The sequence below is a fragment of the Astyanax mexicanus genome, chromosome 15 (assembly GCF_023375975.1).
Source record: "Astyanax mexicanus isolate ESR-SI-001 chromosome 15, AstMex3_surface, whole genome shotgun sequence".
In the NCBI taxonomy this organism is placed as follows: domain Eukaryota; kingdom Metazoa; phylum Chordata; class Actinopteri; order Characiformes; family Acestrorhamphidae; genus Astyanax; species Astyanax mexicanus.
In genome coordinates, this window is record NC_064422.1 from 32,207,039 (window position 1) to 32,231,052 (window position 24,014).

Consider the following 24,014-nt stretch of genomic DNA (forward strand, 5'->3'; position numbering starts at 1 on the left):
TTGTTTTGTGGAGCAGAGACTAATGGCACAGTCTCAATTACTTAATACTTATACAGCAGGCTGGTTTATGTTTGAGTTAATTAAATGATTGCTGAGTAAATGTACAGTAAATGTATTTTGTGCAGTTGATATTAGGTGGACACATGCAAATGATTGTGGAGTCTGTTTGTTATTTGCATTTGGTTATTTTGCATTAGCAGAAGGAAGATTGCAGAGAACTGGCCTGGCTGTAAGGGTGGTGTGACCTGTGTGTAAGTAAGTTATTTTAGGGAGGATAATGCTGAGGAAGCAAAGACAGAGATGCAGGGAGTGGGAGACCAAATAAAACACATGTTCTGAGAACACAAACTCTCTGAGACTAAACTGAAGGAATACAGCTGGTTGGCAGCATGGCCAGCAGGACTGATCAGACCAGAGTGGTGTGTGTGGTGTTGCCCAACAAGAACCAACTCAACATTACAGTGGGGGTGAGTCAATGCATATCTTGTATCAAAAAACTGCTTTTTAAAAATGTAAAAATGTTTTTACATTTTATTATTAAATGTTAGGGCTTCTATTTAGGAACACATTATTTTACAGAACACAAGTTAAAGTAAATGTAAAGACAGAGGCAGGATATTCTTTGTGAACAGTTCCTGAAACATTGCTAACTCCTTTTCTTGGTAAGAGCATACTGTGGTTCCACACACATTCTTAATAAAGTTTTGGTATATGGATATGAAAACCACTTGAAGCTAAGTTTTGAAAATTCTTCAGGAAGTGTTTACCACAGGCAGATGCATTTCACTTTCACACTAGATCCCATTAGAATAAATGCAAATAAGCATTTTTTATTAATGATACCAGATATATCTTTACATGCAATATTCTCAGAGACATGAGGCTTTTGCTCAGGACTGCCTGTACAACCACACACCAGAACAGTGTTTTCTGTGAAGGACTTATATCCTCAGAATGGTGAGACAAATTGAAAGAATGAAATCCAATTAGGATTTTTTAGGATTTTACCATATTATACTGTTAAAGAAATAGCTAAATAATCAGCTTTTGGATAATTAGGTTAAGTTCAGGGTTTGGTTTGGGTATAGGTTACAGAGGTTAAGTTCAGGGTTTGGTTTAGGTGTAGGATGCAGAAGTTAAGTTCAGGGTTTAGTGTAGGATTATGGATATGAGGCTAGATGTAGATTACTGCATTTAGGACTAAGAATAAATGTAGGTGTATTTACTGCGGTGATAATTAGGTTTAGGTGTAGGTTACTAAGTTTAGGGTTAAGGTTATGTTTAGTGTTAAAATAGCCCTTGTTATGTTTACAGTTAGGATTTACATGAGGCATTACTTGGCTGAAATAATACAAAAATATGCTGTTCTCCACTAAATACGCTAATACAAATCTGTGTGTAGTTAAAATGCAGGGGGCAGGAGGTAATCAATCAACTATCTGAGCAACTTGGCATTCAGGATCTGCATCTCTTTGGCCTGTGTTTGGAAAAGGGTAAGTGTGTGTGTTTCTGCTGAGTAAGCCCTTAACACTAATTAACCAAAGTGACATGTGCCCCAAGCAACTTAACAGTCGTCCACTCTGAGAATAACTGCCTAAATGTGTTGACCCACATGGGTTAATTTAAACACACTGGTGCATGTAAAACTGGTACCTTGTTTTCATTAAAAACAAATTTGCCTCAGATAACGATCACCTGTTCCTCGACCTGGAGAACAAACTAAGCATCTACTTTCCTCAAGCCTGGAAGCTACACACAATGCAGGTAATGCCAAAAGAAAATAACACTCAGTTTTATAACACTCAAAAAAAACATTTATATATATATAAAAAAAAAAATAATTATCAAAAAAATGCACTCAAATCTAGTTGGACCCAGAAGGAAGTCGAATTGAAATGCAATTTAGAAAAGGTAAAGATTTCCAAGAACAGTGTTCAGTGTTTTTTTTTTTTTTGGGGGGGGGGGGGGGGGGGGGCATGTTTGTAACTCCTAAATGTTTCAGATTATCAAACAAATTTAAGTTTAAAACAACACAAGTAAACACTGAACAGTTTTTAAATGAATAATTTTATTATTAAGAGGCCCTGTGTGAAACAGTGTTTGCCCCCTAAACCTAATAACAGGTTGGGCCAACCTTAGCAGCAACAACTGCAGTCAAGTGTTTGCGATAACTGGCAACAAGCCTTTCACAGTGCTGTGGAGGAATTTTGGCCCAGTTATCTTTGCAGAATTGTTGTAATTCCCTCAAAATGGAAGGTTTTCGAGTATAAACTGCCTTTTAAGGTCATGCCTCAGCATCTTAATAGAATTCAGGGCAGGACTTTGATTAGGCCAATCCAATGTCTTCACTTTGTTTTTCTTCTGTTTTGGATCATCCTCCTGTTACAGAACCCAAGTTAATTTCTGCTTGAGGTAAACACATGGCCAGACATTCTCATTAGGATTTTTTGGTAGACAGCAGAATTTATGATTCCATTTATTACACCAAGTTTCTTATGGTGGAGTCATGAACACCGACTCATGAACACTGTCTTTTGTAAACTCTTGGATGAGTCATCTCTGCGCTCTTGGGGTAATTTTTGTTGGCCGACCACTCCTGGTTCATGTCTTCGCCATTTGTGGATAAAGGCTCTCACTGCGGTTTGCTGGAGTCCCAAACCTTTGGAAATGGTTTTATAACCTTTTCCAGACTGGTAGATCTCAATAACTTTCATTTTCATTTGTTCCTAACTGTAGAAGCAAACACCTTTTCACACAAGGCCATTTAAAAACTGCATTTGTGTTTACTTGTGTTGTCTGACTAACGTTTAAATTTGTTTAATGATCTGAAACATTTAAGAGTGCAAAAAATGCAAAAACACGATAATAAATAATAATAAATACATGCTTGTATTGTATTGACAGAAGGGAATAGTTCTGCATCTGAAAGTGCAGTACTACATCAGAGACGGTCGACTCATCACGTGAGTGTAATTTTAGATTTTGCTGCTATAAGTATAAACTGCAGACTTCCCTATTGTTTATCACAAAATATTTATCTGCTCCAAGAACCATATCGTTTTCTGCTTTCTTTTCTGAAATCAGAGAGGAGAAGGTGCGCAGTCTGTACTATGCTGACTTAAAAGGCAGAGTTTTGTGCTCACAATGTTCTGGACAGGAAGGCCAGTACTTCCAACTGGCTGCATATGCCTTACAGGCAGACCTGGGGGACTGGACAGAGAGAGAGGAATCATACTTTAAGCCACATGACTACTTTCCTCCATGGGTATGTCATTGCGTAATCATAGATAAGATAAGACCTTTAATAATCCCACAGCAGGGATATTTGCAACATTACAGCAGCACAGAGGACAGAATCAAGGAAATGTCAAGTAATATACAAAAACTATATATTTAATGAAAGAAATACAAGAGAATATAAACTGCAATATATATATATATATATAAATCTACAAAATCTAAGATTAGAGGAAACATGGTTCCTTAGTATGTATGACCAGGGATAATTCACAGAAGTTGATAGTAAATGAATAGCAAATAAATAGTACATGAGTAAATTGCACTTAGTGATGGTGGTGGTTAGCAGACTGTTATACATTGTTAATTTAGATATTGCACATAGTAAACCACTTTAACAGCAGTAAGTAAATTCTTTATTGTACATAGTAATAAGTATTAACCTGCTGTCTACTAAAAGGTGCCCCTGGTATACAGTCTGACAACAGCTGGAAGGAAGAACCTCCGGTATCTCTCCCTTTAAACACCTCAGGTGCAGCAGCCGGAGCTGCCCAGTGCTGTCGTTACTGTCAATGTCGTTATTGTCATTTTACAAGTACAAAACAACTTAGACAGAAACAGTCTGATGTGTATAAGAACAGCCATAGTTCACTATAACTTTTATTTTATTATAGACAGTATGAACCCAGGATATTTAATGTTTTGTTTGTGCAGCTCCATTTTACTTATTATACATACATTTATTTATTCCTATAGGCCTGCAATACATTCCAAAAAAGTTGCAAAGAGAGGAAGTTTGGGCTCACAAGCTCAGCTGTTGCTGATGCAGTTGGCTGGATACTTCTGCTTTGTGGACTATTCTCAGTCAAGCGGCGGGATGTTTAGCGGCTTCTACACCATGTCTGTGTCACTGTAGTGCTGAGAATCATCAAAACATCTGCATTATTAGGGAAGCACATTAATTAGCTGTCACGGGTGTTAGACTGAGGTTATCCCCCAGAGTGAGAGAGGCAACTAGAGAGAGAGTTGTGAGTGAGAAGATGGGAGGAAGGACAAAGACATTAGTTCATCATTATGGTAGTGTTTCTTAAATTTATTTTGGTTAGCACAAATGTGGCCAGTCTATGTCGTAATATCGCGATATATATTGTAGAAAAAATAAAATTTGCAATGTAACATTTTACCAATATCATGCATCCCTACTGCAGTCTGTAATAGTAGTATTATAATCATGCATTACTATTGCAGATTTTGACGAAGCTCGGATGTGACTACGTTTTGCAGCACACTCCAGTCCTGCACAGAGAGCTGTTAGGAATGTGTGTGTACGATGCTGTGCTGCTGTTCATCCAGGAGGCCTGTAGAATAAGTGATGTGCCTGTCGTCTTCTACCACATGAGCAAGGTCAGCCCAAGCAAAGTAAAAGAAAGAGAGAGTCCGCACTTAAAGCAGCAGATTTATCTGCTCTAAAAAGAGACACCACCACAATGCATATTTTGAAAGTACTTTTCTCCATGCCTCCACTCACTCAAAATTGAGTTGATTGAGTTATTTTGTTATCTCATAAACATCTCTCATTCGCTCTCTTACCCCCCCACACCCCCTCTTTTTGCTTCAGGAAAAGAAAGAGCATGGCACCAGTGTTTTAGTGGGTCTCGCTTTGACTGGACTTCATGTAGATGAACGTGTACGTATATAGCACCTGAAATATTGAACATACCGTAACACATAAAACACTGCTATGGAGTATCATCTTATAGTAATGGAGATAAAAGTGCAGAGGCCTAATTACGTATAGCATACATATGTTATTTAAAAAAGATATATATATATATATATGTATATATATATATATATATATATATATATATACATATTTAAACTAAATGATGCAGAAGAACAATATAAAGGCAAACTTTATTTTGAGGGCATTCATATGAGAATCTTTATCTTATTTAACACAAGCCAGTCCTCCTGGTACAGGTGTAAAAAAAGGGTGTAAAAAAGGTTAAATCCATTTAAATAAATATGCAAAACAGAGATAACCTTTATGTAACTTGAAAATAAAACCATAAAATGAATCTTGTTCACTGGGTTCATCTGGGTCTTGTTCATGAGTGATAGTAGGAGCAGAGGTGGAAAAAGTACTGAAAAATTGTAATTAAGGAAAAAGTACCTAAGTACCTACCTACTTTGCTAAAATTCTTAGTTAAAAAGTAAAAGTACCCATCTAAAAATCTACTCGAGTAAAAGAAAAAAAGTACTTAAGTACTTAGTATTTAAAATGTACTTTGAGTAAAGTTACTAGTTACTTTTAATTATGTGATGTAAAAAAGTACAACAAATCATAAATTAAATCGTTTTTAATGAACTATTATTCCACATAATTTGGACCTTTCAGGCAGTATTTGTTAAGACCACCCCATAAAACATTTTCAAGTGGCATAGGTTTTTATGATCCATTTTTTTTCTTTACGGTTAAAAAGTTATGTGCATATAGGTGACTATAAACCGTATTTTTATAGTCTTACAGTTAATTATTCTTTTTTAACTTGCCATTGCTATGCTTTAACAGCTATTTACAAGCAGATTGTTTAATGATAAAAATATTTACACCACATGCTTTCGTGGGTTTGATGTTGAAGTTTTGAAAGCAGCTCTGTCCGGCAGGACAGGCACATTCTGCATTGCATGAGGACGTTATTGCCTCGTTATTTCACGCACGAGCATCCATGCACCGGCGCATCCACGCCAGTTTTTCTTTTCACCAGCATTTTATTTTTTACTCAGTAACGGGGAGCTTTACAATGTAGCAAAATAAATTACTTGTGTCAAAATGTACTTGAGTAAAAGTAAAATTACCTATTTTAAAAACTACTTAAAAAATTACAAATTACTCGTAAAATCTACTCAATTACAGTAATGTAAGTAAATGTAATTCATTACTTTCCACCTCTGAGTAGGAGTGATTGTAAGATTAATCAAAGGTTAAGAGTAGGCCTGTCAAGATAACTTTTTCTGTTTGGACCATACATTGTGCCAGAGACAATTACGGTAAACGATATTCTGCAACTGAAATTATTCAACCAAAAGTAAGTAAATAAGTAAAAAAGAATAAATATATTCACTTTGGACCAGATTTCTGCTAGTTTCTACTGATACTTAGGATAAAAATGATTAAATGAAGGAAATGAAGGATAAGTCAATAATGTAAGTAGTTAGGAGCAGCAGCTGCAGTACGGTAAGTAAAAATTGCCTCAGTGGAGAAAAAGTCATGAGTCATGAGTCATGAAGTAAAACTCTCGTTTTACCAGCCCCCACCCCCACATGTGGACAGTAAATGTGAGAACTGACCACTGAAGTATATGATTGCAGATACACGTAGATATTTCCGTTGGGTGGCTGAGCTCACACAGAGCCTCCCGCTACTCAGGGATTTCCATCAGGAGCTGGTAGAACTTGCAGAACTTGACTAGGATGAGATAAGTAACATATAACATGAAGAGCTTACAAACATGCAGCAGGTTTTTTGCAATGAGAAATCAGGTCTATTAAGTACTGTATCACTGCAGCACACACACCCATCAGCCATAACTTTATAACCACCTGCTTAATATGCTGTAGGTTCATTGCTTTATAAAGAGTGTAACTACTTTATCAACACAGCATCATGTTTGAATGGCCTTAACATGACAATAAAATTGTTGATCATAATTATTTCTGAGAGAATATATTATACAAAAACATATCATTGTGACAGACATATTTTAAGTGTCTATTAGGGGTGTGCCATATGATATCGTACGTGATAATATCGCCAACATTTTTAAATATCGTGAACGATATTATACTCTAAAAATATTGTGCCATATCGCCCAGCCCCACTTATTGCATCAGGGTACTACTTTTTTCACACTGTTTTCATTTTCCATTATATATTTACTAGAGACAGATTATAGAGTGCATTATAAGTCATCATAACATTCTGGATCATTGACTTCTGTTACAAATCTAATCAAATTCTTGTATTTTTTTTTTTATATCTCAGGTAGGGGTGTGACATAAATCGTATGCAATAAAAAAATGAAATGTTCATTTTGCTGCAGTAGTGTATTCTTGAAAAAAAAAATATATATATATCGCGATAATACCATAAAATATTGTGATATTATTTTAGTGCCATATCGCCCACCCCTAGTGTCTATTGTCAACTTGTAAATATATGAACTTCACTTTTTTAAACATTTAAGTTAAATGCATTTATGCTTATGTAGTGAAGTCTCCACATGGTTAGCTTTTGAATGAAGTTTAACCTATTTACAGTTAAAGACAGTATACACAGAATTTGTGTCCAGTGTGTTTCTGCTTGATATTGATTGTTTTTGTACTATGTTTCTTGTTTATCTCTAGATGATGAGCGGAGAACAGCTGCTTTTATATGAATTTCCTTGGTCAAGCATAGATCGCATTAATTTCCAGGTACAGTATTCCCCACTGTTATATTTACCTATTCCTGTTACAATAATTATGTTATTGTTAAGTACTGTTTCAATCAATAACATTTGACTAACATTACAACATCTTCAAACAGCAGTAGATGCTGGGGGATCAGTCAAATACAGAGTACTTCAGTGACTATAGCTCCATATAATCAGTTAGTGTTCTCCCCAGATCTACAGGACAGTACAGGCTTTGTTTCTGTTCTAACAGGGTAAAAGGTTTGAAATTAGGGCAGAAGGCCTGGCTGAATCGGGGCTGATACTGTATACTCGCTCACTTCTGCACTCCCAACACCTGCTAAAGCACATGAGCAGCATTCACCGATTACACCTTAAAACAAAGCACTCAGTCAAACAGCTGCTGCCGTTCCGGCACAGAGCAGGTTAGTGCCAACACACACACACACACACACACACACACTCACAAACTCTCACTCAACCACACAAACACTTTCCTGTAAATATTTTTTCTTTTTAATCCCCTCTTTGCATGGTTTTACTTTCTGTTACACAAATCAAGTGTTTTTTGCATATAGAAACCCCTCATGTACCACACCTAGGTAGTTGTGTTTAACCACAAGTAGCATATGTACACCAGCCACAACACAATATTAGGATTATACCTGAGCACCTTTAGTGCTTTTTTTTTTTACCACAAATTGTGTTTTATTGAGACTGTTGTTTACTAATAATCTGCCTATGACCTGCTTTAGTAAAAATGCAATTACTAGCATCACCTGCCTTCACTTACTTAAAGAAAAAAGCCTTTACATGTTGCTACTTATTTATTCTTTAATTAACAATGTGCTCTATATACTTCATGACAGGGGGAAAGCTGTACAGAGAAGTGTGTGTAAAGGAGAAGTCTGATGCAGACACAGACACAGAGACTGAGGATGAGCTTCCACCATTAAAATCCCACATTGTCAAAGCCAGGACACTTCGAGAAAAACCAGTGGAACCTGTTCCAAAAATCAGTAAGATATGGAAAACTTTGGGATTTTCCCATGGAAGACCAGTACGCCATTTATAGACACCAGTACGCCATTTATAGAGACACACTGGCAATGTTTGCACTGTAAAAGTGAGAACATATAAACCATACACCAGTTTCACATTCATATTTTGAAACAGACAAAAAAGGGTGGAGGCCAATGAACAACTTGTGTTTGCATGTTGAATGTTTTTTTAAACAGAAGTTACCATAGTAACTTCTAATAACGAGCGACTCTCGCTATTAACCAAAAGACACCTACAAGTTAAAATGTCACTCGGATGTCTCAAATGTCACTAAACTGTAAAGAGAAAGTAAAAAAAAGATATAAACAGTATAAAGATATAAACAGCATTTCTATAAAAAGCCATTAAAATAATAAAATAACCCTGACTAGAATTTAGTTAAAACCAAGATTTCTAAACATGTGTTAGCCAATACATCTGTTTGTGTTGCTCCATTTATATGACAGAGTTGAAATGATGAGTAATTAATAGCAATTACTGCAGAAAGATGCATGTAAGTAAAAGTTAAAGGAAATATAGCTACAGACAATCATTAGACACTCATAGGTGTAAAACCCTTCAAGTTAAAAATATAACTATTAAAACTGTATTTAAGAGAGATAATTGAAATATAAAAGTATTTCTATATAAAGCTATATATTCTTCTGCTATCCAGTATTACAAGTATATATATATGTGCCAATTGTAATATACACAATTTTATACAACAGTTAGTTCTGACCTCACAATCTGATTGTTTAAGAAGTGTTCTAGCCGTGCTGATATATGTGATAACATCACGGCCTTCTCACACTAAACTTGTATCACTCCGCCAACGCATTGCCGAGTAACTTAGTCTTCGGCTCGTGCCTACGACCGAATCACAGCCGTGATGTTATTCGTGAAAACACACTCCCTCTCGTGTTCTATTGCTTAAATAACATACAGAGTGAGCAGAGCTTGAATCAGTTCATTTTAAAGTAGCATTGCTTAGTCTTTTTCCAAAAATTGGTTTAAAATTCAGCTAAATTGACTGATGCCGATTATTCTAAAATAATAATAATAATAATAATAACAATGATAAATAAATAATAAATAAATAAAAATCTGTCCATAGTGATATAATTTCGATTATATTTATTGTGTATCCCTATTTGGAGTAACTGTCTCTACTGTTCAAATGCCCCGATTTTTTTACTAGATTTTGAATTTGGCAAAGCAATGAGGATTTGATTGCATCCAGCAAGAGTTAGTGAGGTCAGGATGTTTGATGATCATCATTCCACCTCGTCATCCCAGTATGAGGTCTGCTAAAACCTGCTTTCTAAATCTCCTCTTAATCCTAGCCCCCTCTGAGATTGAGATGTGTGTTGATGAGCCAGAGGAGATGTTCGTTGATGACCCTGATGATATCAGACGCATGATTGAGCTGCTGGAAGGAGTGTCTGTGGATGGCCCACAATTAATGCCATTAATACCGCTCTCCCCCTGGAAAAGTGAGATCAAAATCTGGCACTGTAGCTTTCTCTACAATACATTATTCAATTTTGGAAAAGCTTGATATTTTTGCATGTGCCTAATAAAAAATATTTTTTTCTTTCTTAGATGTTACAATGGAGATGAAAGAAGTGAGTAACAAGAGTGAATTTTTCAGTTTGTACTTCTTAAAAATCCCTTTAATACCATAACAAGTCAGTACTTCAAAATCTGCACAACAATTAAAAAATATACATTACAAAATGAACTCACTAATAAACTCACAGCCAGGGTTGAACTAAAGGATGCTAGGGTTTCAGGCAGGAAGTCGTGCATTATAGAATTCCCAAAAGAGCAGACCCCTCCAATCAACTCAAACACTTGTTAGTGTGTTTAAAATATTTGTCATTAGTGATGAGAAAACTCATCCAGGTTTATTGTTTGTGTAAACATACACTACATGTCCCAATATGTTCAAATATGCCTACATCAAAAGAGTGGGTGACATTAATGACTGAAACAGCAGCATATGAATGCATACAGAGAAAGACTTCTAAAACCTGGAAACATTTCTTTGACACAGTATTTGCACATTCCATTAGCTAAAAGGGATTGGGGCAGGTATACTGTATTATATTTTATATGTATGTGTATTGGTATGTACTGTACTGTATGTGAACTGAAGAGCTGCCTTTTTTATATTTCCTTTATGCTTTCTTTTTTTAAACATTTGAATTCCAAAAAAAAAAAAAAAATGTTCCACACAAGAGTACTCAAGTTGTTCACATGAATTCCACTCAAGAACAGTCACAAATCATTGGTTCAGTAAGACAGACCCTGTATTAGTTTTTTTCGATCACATAGAGATTTTCAAGTTGGGCGTTTCTGACCTTTATTTTTTGTTTTCCTGCTTATAATTATACCTTCGAAAATGCTTTAATTTTTTAGCGAGCCTGGACATGCAGACCCATGATTAAGATGAGTCACAGAGTCGAGTAGAGTAGTGAATAATTCAGCCCTGATTCATTGAAAGGATACCTTCGGATAATGTCTGGATCTGATTATGTGATGGCCAGGTTAGGAACCTCTGGTTTAGAATGTTGCTTTGCTGCATCAAATGAATCATAATTAATTCATTGTAGCTACAAATTACGTACACCCATAGGAAATGACCGGTTGCTCTGTCGCCTGCTAGTGTGGGTAATGAGTCAAGCGTATGAAAAGTGTTTGGAGTTACACAGTAAGTCAGTTCCACATACTGATTACATACTCATTATTCAACTTGGACCAGTAAAACACAATTTGACATTCCCTCTTTAAATATACTGGTAAATTAACTGAGTTTGTGTATGTGACACAGTTTACAGATCAGTTCTACCAAAAAACTGTTGGGTTTATTCAATGGTGTGTTTGGGGGAGTGAGGGTGTACACGTCTGAAGCCAGTTTTTTTTTTTTTTCTCCCCTCCATTGCTACTCTATCATAAACCTGGCAGGTAACACTTTGTTCCTCTTGTTGTTCAGGTTTTGAAGTGGCGAGCATGCAGTGTCTCTATGGACTCTCTCTGGAACGAAGAATAACTTTTACACCCAGTCAGCCCTCCACTAACAAGCAACCAAGCACAAAAGGCCTCCATCTGACAATGCAGCCTCTTTTACATAGTTTTTACTTCAGCTTCATCATGTGATCTCACTCATAGTCTATACTGCCAAAAATGAAAGAATGGGTCACTCTCAGGAGTGAAAAGTATTGTGAAAGGTATTCATCTGTACAAGTCCAGTTGTGATCTTTTTTCACAACGAAATAATCCTGCTGTCAGTGGAATTATAACAAAGTGGAAATTACTGTAAACTACAGCAATTTGGCAACAAAGTGGTAGGCCAAGTAAAATGACAGAGTGGGTTTAGTAAATGCCAAAGTTCTTAACCCTTGTGTGTTGTTCGGGTCTGTGGGACCCGTTTTAATTTTTCATCAAATGATACTAAAAAAATATTTTTTCTAACTCAAATTCATTGGCAATTGCTAATGTTTTGTGAAAAACATATATCAAATATATATCAAAACACATTTTCGATAAACACACACTGTACACCCCCCCCCCCACACACACACACATTTATATTACATACAGTATGTTTGGCAAAGGGCTAATAAACATTGCTTCATTTGTAAATTTGAAACTAAACAAATTTTCTACTCATATCTTGAGTTTAATTCATTTTTCTTTACATTTTATTAAAAAACGAATAAAAAAAGAGTAGCACTTTGTGAAAGAAATGTAACATAAGAAAGGTAAAGGGCAAATATTAACCATGTAAGCTGTTTATATTGCTTGCAATTTAGGTGAAGCAAGCACGTGTAAAGCATTTTAATGTAAAATGCTGAATTAAATACAAGTAACAAAGTAAACGAGTAACGAAAATATGAACACCACACAAGGGTTAAATCAGTCAATCACTACATACCTCCAAATAGTGTTTATCTCTTGTATAAACATGGTTCTATCTATTTCTGTGGCATCTTTGAAAGAAACGTTAATTTTTATGGGTGAGAGCAAGCACACAAAAAAACAAAGTTTATTAAGGCTCAGAAAGAGAAGGGAGAGAGAGTACCGGTATGTAACAGTGAGTGAAAGATTTAGAGAAAGAGAGGCAAAGAAAGAGACAGAACATACTTTAGTTGATTAAGAATCAATGTTGGACTAAAAATCTACAGTAGAAATATTTATGTAGTAAAGTATGTATGGGGTACTGTGGTTAATTAATCTGACACTGATGTCTATTAAAATGATCATAAACTCAAAACAGTAAAAGCAAACATTTTCCATTATGTAGAACCAAGTGGATATAGATACACGTGTGATTTATTTGTTTATTTGTAACTAGGTTACAAGTTTACAGTTAAATATCCAAAAATAAAAGTTTTGAAGTTTTTAAAAGTGAATGCAAACAAAAGAACTACTGTAACACAAGGAAGTGAGTTAGTATTGAGTGAGCTAGAAGAGGGCGTAGTCCTGAGGTTAGGTTGGAGGAAACAATAAGAGCTCGTGGAGTTCATGCTGTGCAGACATGAGGAGAGGATGAACTGACTTCTACTCCTTCAGCTCCAAAGTAAGTAATTATTTATTTATGCTTCTGTGCTCAAAACGGCCTGATAGTAAATTTCCTCATTGCCTATATAATGTTAAAAGCTATGGTTAAAACCATTCTGTTGTGTAACTATATTACCAGGGTTGACCAGAACTATAGATTTTAAATCTGGTGGACTTAACAGGGAAACGTGTGAACTAGATGAAGACTTTTATATTTGTGGTGTAAAGCATTTGTATGGTTAAAGCTGGTGTGTTGTTGTAAATAAAAAACTTTTTTTTTTTTCGTTAGTAATACTGTTTTTCATTCATTTAGCTAATCCTGTTAGAAAAGTAGGTGCTCTTGGTTATAAAGTGAGATGTTTTGTGTGTTTTTTGATGTATGTACAAGTAAAAAAAAAAATATATATATATATATTTATATATATATATTTGGAGAGAGAGAGAGAAGAAAGAGAGGGAGACCACAATGCATGATTAGAGCGAGTCATTTTTAAGTGTAGTTTCAACGGACATACTGCAATGCAATGTGAAACAGAAAGTTTGGAGCTACTCACGTTTAAAAAAATAATGATGCACATATATAAAGTTACTAATTATTATAGAATGTATTGCTATTCATACAAGCTGAAGGACAGAATTGTTTTTGTGGAATATTCTAAGAAGCCCTATGTATTCCACTCTGATAGCTTTTACTGATAACTTTTCGTGTCTCTTTCCGAGTGGTGATCTGTGGTAAGTGAAAAGCTCATATAAGAACTGTTTTATCATTTATTGTTATTTGTTTACTGTCAACAAGTGTGAACATGAATGTTGCTGATAAGGCACAATGTGTTTTGTGTTTTGGTCTGGGTGTGTTTCCTTTGAAGCGAAATTTCGCGTCAATTTTACCACACTCCTCACACTGTGAAAGAGAAAAATAATTATTATAAGAAGTATTGCATTTTGCAAGTTTCAAATGTTTCAATCTTGTTTTTTAACTGGTCCAAATCTGAAGAATATTTGAGAAAATTTGAGAATAAAGTCATAATATTTTTTAAAAAGTTGTAATATTTTGAGAACAAAGTTGTAATGTTTTGAGAATAGTGTTACCTCTAGGCATTAACACACAGAAATGGAATTATGCCAAATAGTAAAGAAAAAATAATGAAATTAGGAGTCAGCAAATTGAAATGTGGCTCACCTATAGTTTTGAGTCTGTTGTTACAGAGTCTAACACAGAGGCGAATAGCCCAAGAAAGCATTAGGGCAGAGCTGTGCTAAAATACAGTTCAGCCTTATAACACGTATGAGTATGTTAACAAAGCCAGTGAACTTTGTTAGGCTGGTCATGCTGTTCAGTTACTGCACTCAGACACTGCTACACAACTTACTGTACAACCCACCTCACATGCTTCCATTTAGGCTACAATTTCATTTCACATGCCTAAATAATTTGGACACATATAATGTGTTGCAGATGCTGAAGATGTTCCCCATGCTGATTGGTCTACTGCTATACACTGTTACCATTCCCCAAACTGGTAATTATTATTGTATTTTTTCTTTATTCATATATATATATATATATATATATATATATATATATATATATATATATATATATATATATATATATATATATATATATATATACATACATATTTATACAATATATATAATTATAATTAGTAAAATAAATTCATAATGATTAAGAACCCATGTTTTAAATTATGTTGACTGTATTTGACCTTTTACTGCTAAATAACCTGTGAATTACTCTCTTTTTCATCAGAAACCTGCAGCTATAAGGTTCAACTACTGCAAGAGAGCATCAACTCCTGCTTCAATAAAATGAAGAATGACTCATGCACAATTTCACAACAAGGAAAATTATGCTCTATAGAAAAAGCACATGGAGTTACTTGTGTGAAAACAGTGTCAGGTGCTGATTTGGCATGTATGGATGAAGATCTTACAAAAGTATCTGTCGGTAGGTCTTCCCTTACTTATTTTGGATGCTATAGCATAGCGCTGGTTGACATAAAGTCAATATGGCAATTAATTGAACTTTTTACCTCAATTACATAACTTAATTACTGAAAAAAACCTTAATTACTGACATGGGCATAAATATTTGAAATATAATTGCCCAACCCTACCATAGCATGTCAGTGTTTGTACACCTGGAATACAGTATGTTATACATAGTATTACATAGTATGTATAGTACATATACAGTATACAATACATAGCATTGTCTGATGAATGAAATGTCAAATGAAATGTTAAATGTAAATTTACTTTCTTTTTACAGAGAACCTCACATGTGCTAGGGATCAACAAAGTGAGTCCAATGTTTTTTTTTTATATGCTATTAACTACATTGTAATTTATAGCTATTGACAGTGACGTGCCAAATGTCATGGTTCAGAAACTTGAATCGTGTCAAATTAATTTAGCTAAGCTAAAGAATTCCGCACTGACTGGCAGGACATGTATGTGAGGCCTCCTGCATTAAATGTGGAGGAGATTTCTGCCAGAGTTGCTTATCTGTTAACAAAGAGATTTTGAGCCACATACCAGCAGTCATGATTATTACAGTGCACTCTACTGTCCACTGTGGGTGGCAATATCTTTGAGGTATTCATGGTACATATGTGGCACTGTGGCTCAAGGAATGTTACAAACCTGCACAACTTTTTAATGCAATGTCCCATTTATCTGGTACCGACTGCCAGGCTTTGCTCCAACTCCTATAATTTACATCGCTTTCTTATGAACACAACGATCGGTGTCAATCCTTATTCACAAGATAACACATGTTCCCAAGCCATTCTCTGAGGTAAAACTTCATGATAAATTTGCATACTGCTTTTCTATGACTTTGGCATGTCAATATATACAGTTGCTGTTACACAACAAAATAGAATATCCAAAATAGCAATTCTATAAGACATAAATAAACCAGAGTTTCAGTGGACATTCAATGTAAAATTATTTTATTCCAAGTCATTTTACATTATTTTCATTGGTCCATTCAAGTGAACCTGCTAGTTTTAATGAAAAAGAATGTACAACCAGTATTAGTTATGATATATATATATATATATATATATATATATATATATATATATATATATATATATATATATATATATATATATATATATGTATTGAAATGTGATGACTTAATATTCTTATGTTTTAGGTCTAAGCTGTACAAAAGAATTCCCACTAGGTAACCTATCCAAAAGCACACACATGCACACACACACACAAATCATTTAGTTATGCTTTATATTTTAAATCCTATCTCTAAATTTTCTAAATTCATTTAATTCTGTTCCATTGTGTTAAATAGGTGATGTCAAACAGACAAGTGCATCACCTGTAACTACTTGTCTTGGAGGTATGATATTCTTTTCTGTTCACATTTGATAGCAGTTGTAACTTGACTAAGCCCATGGTAAGATGAATAAACAGAGACTGTCGTGTTTTTTTTTTCAGGTTTTTTGTATCTTTTTGCTGCTGTCACACTTTATTTTTTTATTTTTTGAAACTACAAGCAAGCAGGACTAATTAAGGACTGATTTAAGAACCTAAGGAGCAACAGCTTCACACTCTGGAGAAGATAATCAGATTCATGTTGTTATTTGAACACAAGAGAGTGGATCAAAACAACACATGAAGGCTTCAGTGCAACAGACACAGTGAGACGGCTTGTGTCTAAAGGACCACACACTATACGCCATTAAAGTCAGACTGCATAGACTCTCAAAGACTGTTCCTTGGATGGGTATAGGGTGGACTGGAAATCTGTAGGACTGGAACGAGTAGGACCAAGCCACTCCCTGTTCTCACAGCTGCCGAGTGGAAGGAGGCTCAGAAGCTTGAAGACCAGAACCAGCCGGTTCCGAGACAGATTGCTAAACTGCTAATAAGCAATTAACTACAAAAGACCAGAATGATAACAACACTAGGTACCAGTGCCATTTTCTATATAACCAGATCTTTCTGTCCAGCGCATTTCCTTAAAGGTCACCTTCCGCGAAAATCCGATTTTTCTTTTTTTTTGTGGAATACAGTAGGTCTCTCCGAGTTGAATGTGTACACCTGCACATTAAACTGTTTTGCAGCCCCCATTGTCTGCAGGAGCTAAGCAAAGAAATCCCCCCTCCCCCCCTCCGAAAAACGGGTGAATTTTGAATTATCTTTCTGCCTACGTAGGCAGAAACTCACAGACCAGCCCACCTTGGCTCGAGAAACTCCCAGAGGCGGAGCTGAAGCGACGCAACATCACCGCTCATCAGTTAGGAGGTGGGAGGCAGTGAGCGGCAGAGCGGTGGAGGGGCGTCGCAGTGCTCCTAGCCAATCAGAGGAGAGATATTTGCATTCTGTTTGCATGTATGAATATTCATGAGCAAAGCTGGAATCCGGTCATTTTGGACACACCCCTAAAACAGTCCATTAAAAAAGAGCTATACAGAGACACCTGAGCACTTTTTTTTTTACAAAAACGGCTCACATGTCATTCATTCATACTAGAGACCACAACTAGACATTTTAAAATGAAAGAAAAAACGACGGAAGGTGACCTTTAAGCTATTATATAATACACATTTGTTTCAGTTCCCACTGACATTTGTCCTTCTCACATTTCTTAACAATCACTTCCTTTCTATGATTCTCTGCTAGTGATCAGAAAATGTGACAGTTCTATGAACTGTGTTGGTTGGCTAAGTGATCGACTGTTAAGAGAAAAGTATACCAGGAACAGGAACGATCCTACCAGCGCAAAGGCTACTGTAGCTATTTTTATTTACAGCAAAAGCAACATGTTTTACAATACCTGCTAAAGAAGCTACTAAGAATAGAAAGTACATTTAAGAAGTACAATATCTGTCCAAGTAAGTAAGTAAAATGTATTTCTATAGCACATTTTAATACAACTTAAGTTGCACCAATGTGCTTTACATTACAACATGAACAATACAACCTAAAGGTAAAAGTGAAAATGTACTGACATTCCTGACACTGTGACCATTCTTAGACTCTACATTGTTTTGACAGAAAAGTAAATAAAATACCACCATACGCAGATGAATCATGTAAATGTCACAATAACTGCTGCCTCTTTAAAAAATACCTAGGAATTTCCAGCAAATGTTTCCATTATATCTTCTTGAAATGACATGTTAAAAACTATCAGAATGACTTTAAGCTCTAAAGAGGCAGAATGTTTTAGGAGGTTTATTTCAACAATTGTAATCGGAGTAAATATTGGGACTCTTTTTTTGCACGCTGGAAAAAATCTTCCAAACCTACAGACAGACACCACCTATAACTTCTGTCACGATAACTATTTGTGTTTAGATAATATACTGTCCAATAAATGATTGCAATAAACAATATGGTCTATGGCTAATATACCAAATATATAAATAAATATATTCCACTATTCCACTAATAGTTGCAATATCGAGGTCAGCAAAAATGAGCTTTTTTCTGTTTTTTTTATTTTTTTTATTTTTGCCTTTGCTGGTTATCAGCTATTCTGTATTTAGGTGGATTTTGTGCCTAAAACAAACATGCAGCTGAGGTCTGCTGACTAGACAATGTGTAACACTCGAAACACTCAATAAACTGAATGTATGTTTTAGACTATTTAAGATGGTAACTGATATGTTTTAACTGAGCATTGTGTGATTGTGTGAAAATAACAACCACAAAACTAACAGAATCTTAGAGTTTTACTTAAGAAATGGGGCAAATGTGATTTTTTCTCTGCCTTTTTAGATGGTTTCTCTGCCTATTTTACACGCATGCCAGTGCTAATGCTATTCAAGGCATGTAAAAAAACAAAATATCTTACTGCTGGATTTTATGACCTAATATTACTAAATCAGTAAAAGTGAGTTGTGTGAAATTGATATTACTATGTGGATGGAATTAAAAAGTATTTAGGGCTATTTCAGGGACTTTACTGAAAATTACTCATTTACAGTTTTGATCTGACTACTCTCAGCTCAATTACCATTTAAGGAAATACATTAAATAACAATTATTCTCTACTTTTTGTCAAATTTTCTTTCTAGCGTTGTTGTTTGTTGTGGATTCCAGTATCGACCAGACGAGTATAGGTTCCCCTTTTGATCTTTGGTTTCTCTCAATGTTTATTCCTCTCACTCTGAAGAAGTTCATTATTAGTGATAGTGGGAGTCCTTATAAGCGGGTGGGGTAATTGGCCTTACACAGATTTCAGATCAAGTTGTTTTGAATGGAAACCACACAAACACCCTGAGAGAAAAAGTTTCCCCCATTTATTGTTGTCCTTTTGTTTTCAACAGAGAGCAAGTATGGCTTTACAATTACTACAAACAATCTAACAAAGAGCATTGTAAAAACATTAAATGAACAACACCAGAGAAAAGTAACAGTAGCATGTATCTGATTTTTATCAATATACAAGAGCTGCAACTGTTTCAGACCAATCATGAGGACCAGATTAAACCTGCCAGAGGGAACTTCACTATAAAAACTGTGTCAGACTCTTTCATTAGGCAATTTATTTTCATATTTTGCTTTTTTCCTGACCTCAAATACAAGGTGATTGCTGCATCATGTTTAAAACAAAAAAAAAAATGTGTAAGGTTTGTTGCTCACTGCTATATAGCTATACATAGCTTAGATTAAACTTTTGTTTTGCATTGGTTTTATTGTGCTTGCATGATTTTGATAGCTCTAAAAGGTTACTATTTTTTTCTGGGCCTTTACCATTATTATCTAAAAAATAAAAAAATGTATTATTGATTTTATTATTATTTATTTCCCAGACCTACCTCCAGCCAGGTGGCTTTGCTTTTAATATATATGTACAGTATATATAATTGTTTGATAAGGTTTAGATTTCCATTGCACAATATTGACACTAGATGGCAGCCTTAAACCCTGTTAAGCTGCAGGAATTCACTATTTACACATTAAAACGTACTAAACGTATTAGTCATGGACTAATACTTCACTATTAATTTCATTTTAAAACACTAATACACACTGTATTACTTGTACCTGTTTTTTTAAACAAAGTATATAGAAAATCATACAAAAGAAACAAAATCCATTTACACGTACATTGTGAGGGTAACTGTTCTAGACTTTAAACTAGCATTACTTTGTGTCCTTTCCTTTTAATTTCCAATTTTTATTTTGTTATTTTTCTTTAAAGAATACTAAGCAGCCCCCTCAAACCTTATATGCAGCTTTTATATTAAACAGAGTGCAAATATAACCTTGTTGTATTTCAGTTAAGAAAAAGTGTAAAATGTGTAAATCACTGCCACACAAAAGAGTTCTTTTTCTGAAAAAAGCAAATGTATCCACTGAGATTCACTTCGGCAGCTTCTATGTGTAAAATGTACAATCTCCATTATTCCATTGTGAAAATCGCATTAAAACATACATTTTAATCAAATTCATTTGATTACCCTCCCAGCCCTCCTTTTACTGAATAACTTTTAGGCACCATTTTAAGAGGTGTGAAATAAAATAAGAAATTTCTGAGAGGCGAAACCTGTGTAGTACTGGATGTGGCTGATGTGAGCCAACATATATGCAAGACATGAGCTTGTTCGGAATGGTTCACTTATTAATTCCTTCAGGTTTCACTATATAGCATTTACTACAGGTGCTGGTCAACGAATTAAAATAATTTGAAATAGTGCAATCATGAAATTCTTTGAATGCATTTTTTGTGCAGAAAGCAAATCAGGTGTTCACCGCACCTGTCCTACTCGTTAGACTAATCACAGAACTCGTTACCTGGAAAAAAATTTGCTCAGCTGAGCTTTCCAAAAGGCCCATTTAGGCCATTTAACTGTGACACTGTTGTTTTATTGAATTCGAATAATGGAGAAACCGTTTCATTGAATTAGAATAATTTTTATAATTTATATAATTTATCACTTTCTCAGTATTTTGTGGCTGCCCCCTTGGCTTGTATGACTGCCTGAAGTCTCCGCGGCATCGATTTGACCAGCTTGTCGCAAGTTTCCGCACTCACAGCTTCCCAGGCAGTGGCGATGTTCTGCTTCAGTTGGTCCAGCGTAGTAGGCTTTCTGTCGCGAATTTTCCGCTTGACGATGGCCCAAAGGTTTTCAATGACATTGAGGTCAGGCGAGTTGGCCGGCCATGCCAAAACTTCAAGCTGTTTTTTAGTGAACCAATCTTTGGTTGACTTTGCCGCATGAGCCGGTGCAAGATCCTGTTGAAATGTGAAGTCTTCTTCGCCAAACTGTTCCTCAACAGTCGGAATCAGGAACGTTTCCAGAACATCTTGATATACGGCAGCATTGACAGTCTTCTTGAGGAAGCAGAGTTTCCCTACACCTCGAGCGGACATGCATCCCCAGACCATAACGCTCTGGGGAAACTTGACGGATCTTTTCACGCACTTGTGGTTGTAGGTTTCGCCACCACGACGCCAGACACGAGGACCTTGGTCACCGAAGGAGATGCAGAAGCGTGATTCGTCACTGAAGACCACTTTCTGCCAGTCTTCAGCAGTCCACTCGCCGTGTTCTTTTCTCCATTTGTTTCTTGTTCAGCATCAGTTTTACTGCTGGAACGCGAGATTTGAAGCCGAGTTCGCGCAGACGACGGTAAGTGGTTGATCTGGAGACGTCAGCGCCGGTCTGCTTGTTCCACAAGTCGGTGAGCTCGGAAGTGGACTTGAACCGGTTGCTGACTGCGATCTTTCTCAGCTGCTTGTTGTCACGAGCAGAAGTTTTTCGGTCGCCGGAACAGTTGGTGCGCTTGCTGCAGTTTTTCTTGAGAGCTTTGCAGATGGAAGACTGGCTGATGCCGAGCTGCTCAGCAATTTTAGTTTGGGTCAAGCCTTGTTGGCGAAGGGCTTGAATTTGAGCCACTATTCCGGTTGAGAGGTCGCGCTGCTTACCCATGATTGATTTTACAACTTAGAAATTCTACTCAACCCTGACTTTATACTGCACAGTGAACACTCTTCACAGAAAACAAAAATTCGAGCATTTATTCTAATTCAATGAAACGGTTTCTCCATTATTCTAATTCAATAAAACAACAGTGCCACAGTTAAATGGCCTAAATGGGCCTTTTGGAAAGCTCAGCTGAGCAAATTTTTTTCCAGGTAACGAGTTCTGTGATTAGTCTAACGAGTACGACAGGTGCGGTGAACACCTGATTTGCTTTCTGCACAAAAAATGCATTCAAAGAATTTCATGATTGCACTATTTCAAATTATTCTAATTCGTTGACCAGCACCTGTATATGGTGAACTGTCTAGGGTATGAACAAGAAACTAAAAAAAAAATATATATACTTTTACTGAATAACTTTTAGGCACCATTTTTAAGAGGTGTGAAATAAAATAAAAAAAGTATATATATATATATATCCTTGTTTGTGCTGTTCTGAGGGCACTTGACACAACACCACCGCATTGCATTGTGGTATACGTTGGAAATTCTAGCATACCTCGTCTGTACACTACATTTTGTGATGCATTCTGGGTGTTTGATAGTAAACTATATAGGTAATAAAATATACTGTTGAGATTTCAAACAGCACTACAAAATGGGCACTATTGCACTATTTTTGTAATAGGAAGAGATTCCTAACAGTTCAAAATAATGCTTTTTTTATATCCCAACCACATGCCATATTTAAAACCACAGCCAACAAAACCAGCAGGTTCAATTTTTACAAACAACTGTAGAGAATCTTGGTACCTCTTGGCCTGTACAGTTTCTGTTTTCCTCTTTGCATGACCTCCTGCTCCATTTAAGTTTTAAGTGATTTAAATAAACACATTTTATCATTTAAAAAACAGTTTGTCTAATCTTTATATTATATTAGATTTACTGTTATTATCACTGTGCAGAATGCAGGTACTGAGCCAATGAAATGCAGTTAACATTTAACCAGATATGCAAGAAACAGTATTAATCACAGGGAATTATATATATATAAGTTTCTATACAATGTACTGCTGTTTGAAAAGTACTATATATTGCTATCGTTGTGATTTTATAAAATATATAAGCCTTAAAAACTGAAATTCTGCTTTCCTGCTTTTACTCCATCCTTCAGTTGCTACATCTCAGTTAATATCAGCATCCAGTGCAGTCTCATCACACCCCAGAACACATGGCAATCAGATAGCACCTCATTCACACCCTTCCTCTCAGGCGTTTCCTTTACCTTTCACTTGCAGCAGAATTACTGTGACCTAATCTGTGTGAAAGAGGACACTTTTAATCATGCTTATTGGTGAAGTAGGCCTTCTTTGTACTATTATATTATTTTGTATTCTTATTTTGTATAACAAAATATTTATTAAGAGCCCCAGTGAGGGTTTAAGTGTGTGTGTGTGAAAATTATAAATGCGTATTGTGTGTGTGCTTGGATTTATCCAGATATTGTCCTGATCGACAAAGTGACCAGGTGTAAACGGTTTCAAATGGTCTCCTATGATATTTTTAGATCTTCAGAACCAATTTGGCTTTATCAACTACTATCTTTTTAGTTGGCTCACAAAACCTGCCAACAATCTTGCTGGCAACAGTCCAATACAATTCATATCCTTATTTTTGTTCTCTTTAACTCATTTCCCCCTTATTTACACATTTACACTGCCAATATTACAACGCACCAATGTGTAGAATTGGAGTTTTCCATTTGCCTCCCTTTTCTAGCACT

The 24,014-nt window shown here is 35.6% G+C and overlaps 2 protein-coding genes across 3 annotated transcripts in view; one reads left to right on the forward strand and one right to left on the reverse strand.

The window, feature by feature from the left end:
- The window catches only part of tectb (tectorin beta), an 87,599-nt gene that overhangs the window by 35,506 nt on the left and 28,079 nt on the right, over positions 1-24,014 (reverse strand). The window lies entirely within an intron of this gene.
- LOC103038312 (FERM domain-containing protein 6) lies at positions 89-17,315 on the forward strand. Of its 2 annotated transcripts, none has more exons than XM_049465145.1 (19): positions 89-467; positions 1,403-1,493; positions 1,685-1,764; positions 2,905-2,963; positions 3,085-3,265; positions 4,486-4,641; positions 4,856-4,924; positions 7,648-7,716; positions 7,948-8,119; positions 8,564-8,713; positions 10,082-10,231; positions 10,341-10,363; positions 11,734-14,033; positions 14,758-14,821; positions 15,073-15,270; positions 15,595-15,624; positions 16,489-16,518; positions 16,642-16,689; positions 16,788-17,315. In XM_049465145.1, the coding sequence occupies exons 1-13, from the start codon at positions 390-392 to the stop codon at positions 11,788-11,790; spliced, it is 1,335 nt and encodes a 444-aa protein (XP_049321102.1). In that variant the 5' UTR covers positions 89-389; the 3' UTR covers positions 11,791-14,033; positions 14,758-14,821; positions 15,073-15,270; positions 15,595-15,624; positions 16,489-16,518; positions 16,642-16,689; positions 16,788-17,315. The 2 variants fall into 2 exon arrangements, with proteins under 2 accessions (XP_049321102.1, XP_049321100.1); XM_049465143.1 differs by having other exon boundaries at positions 11,734-13,320.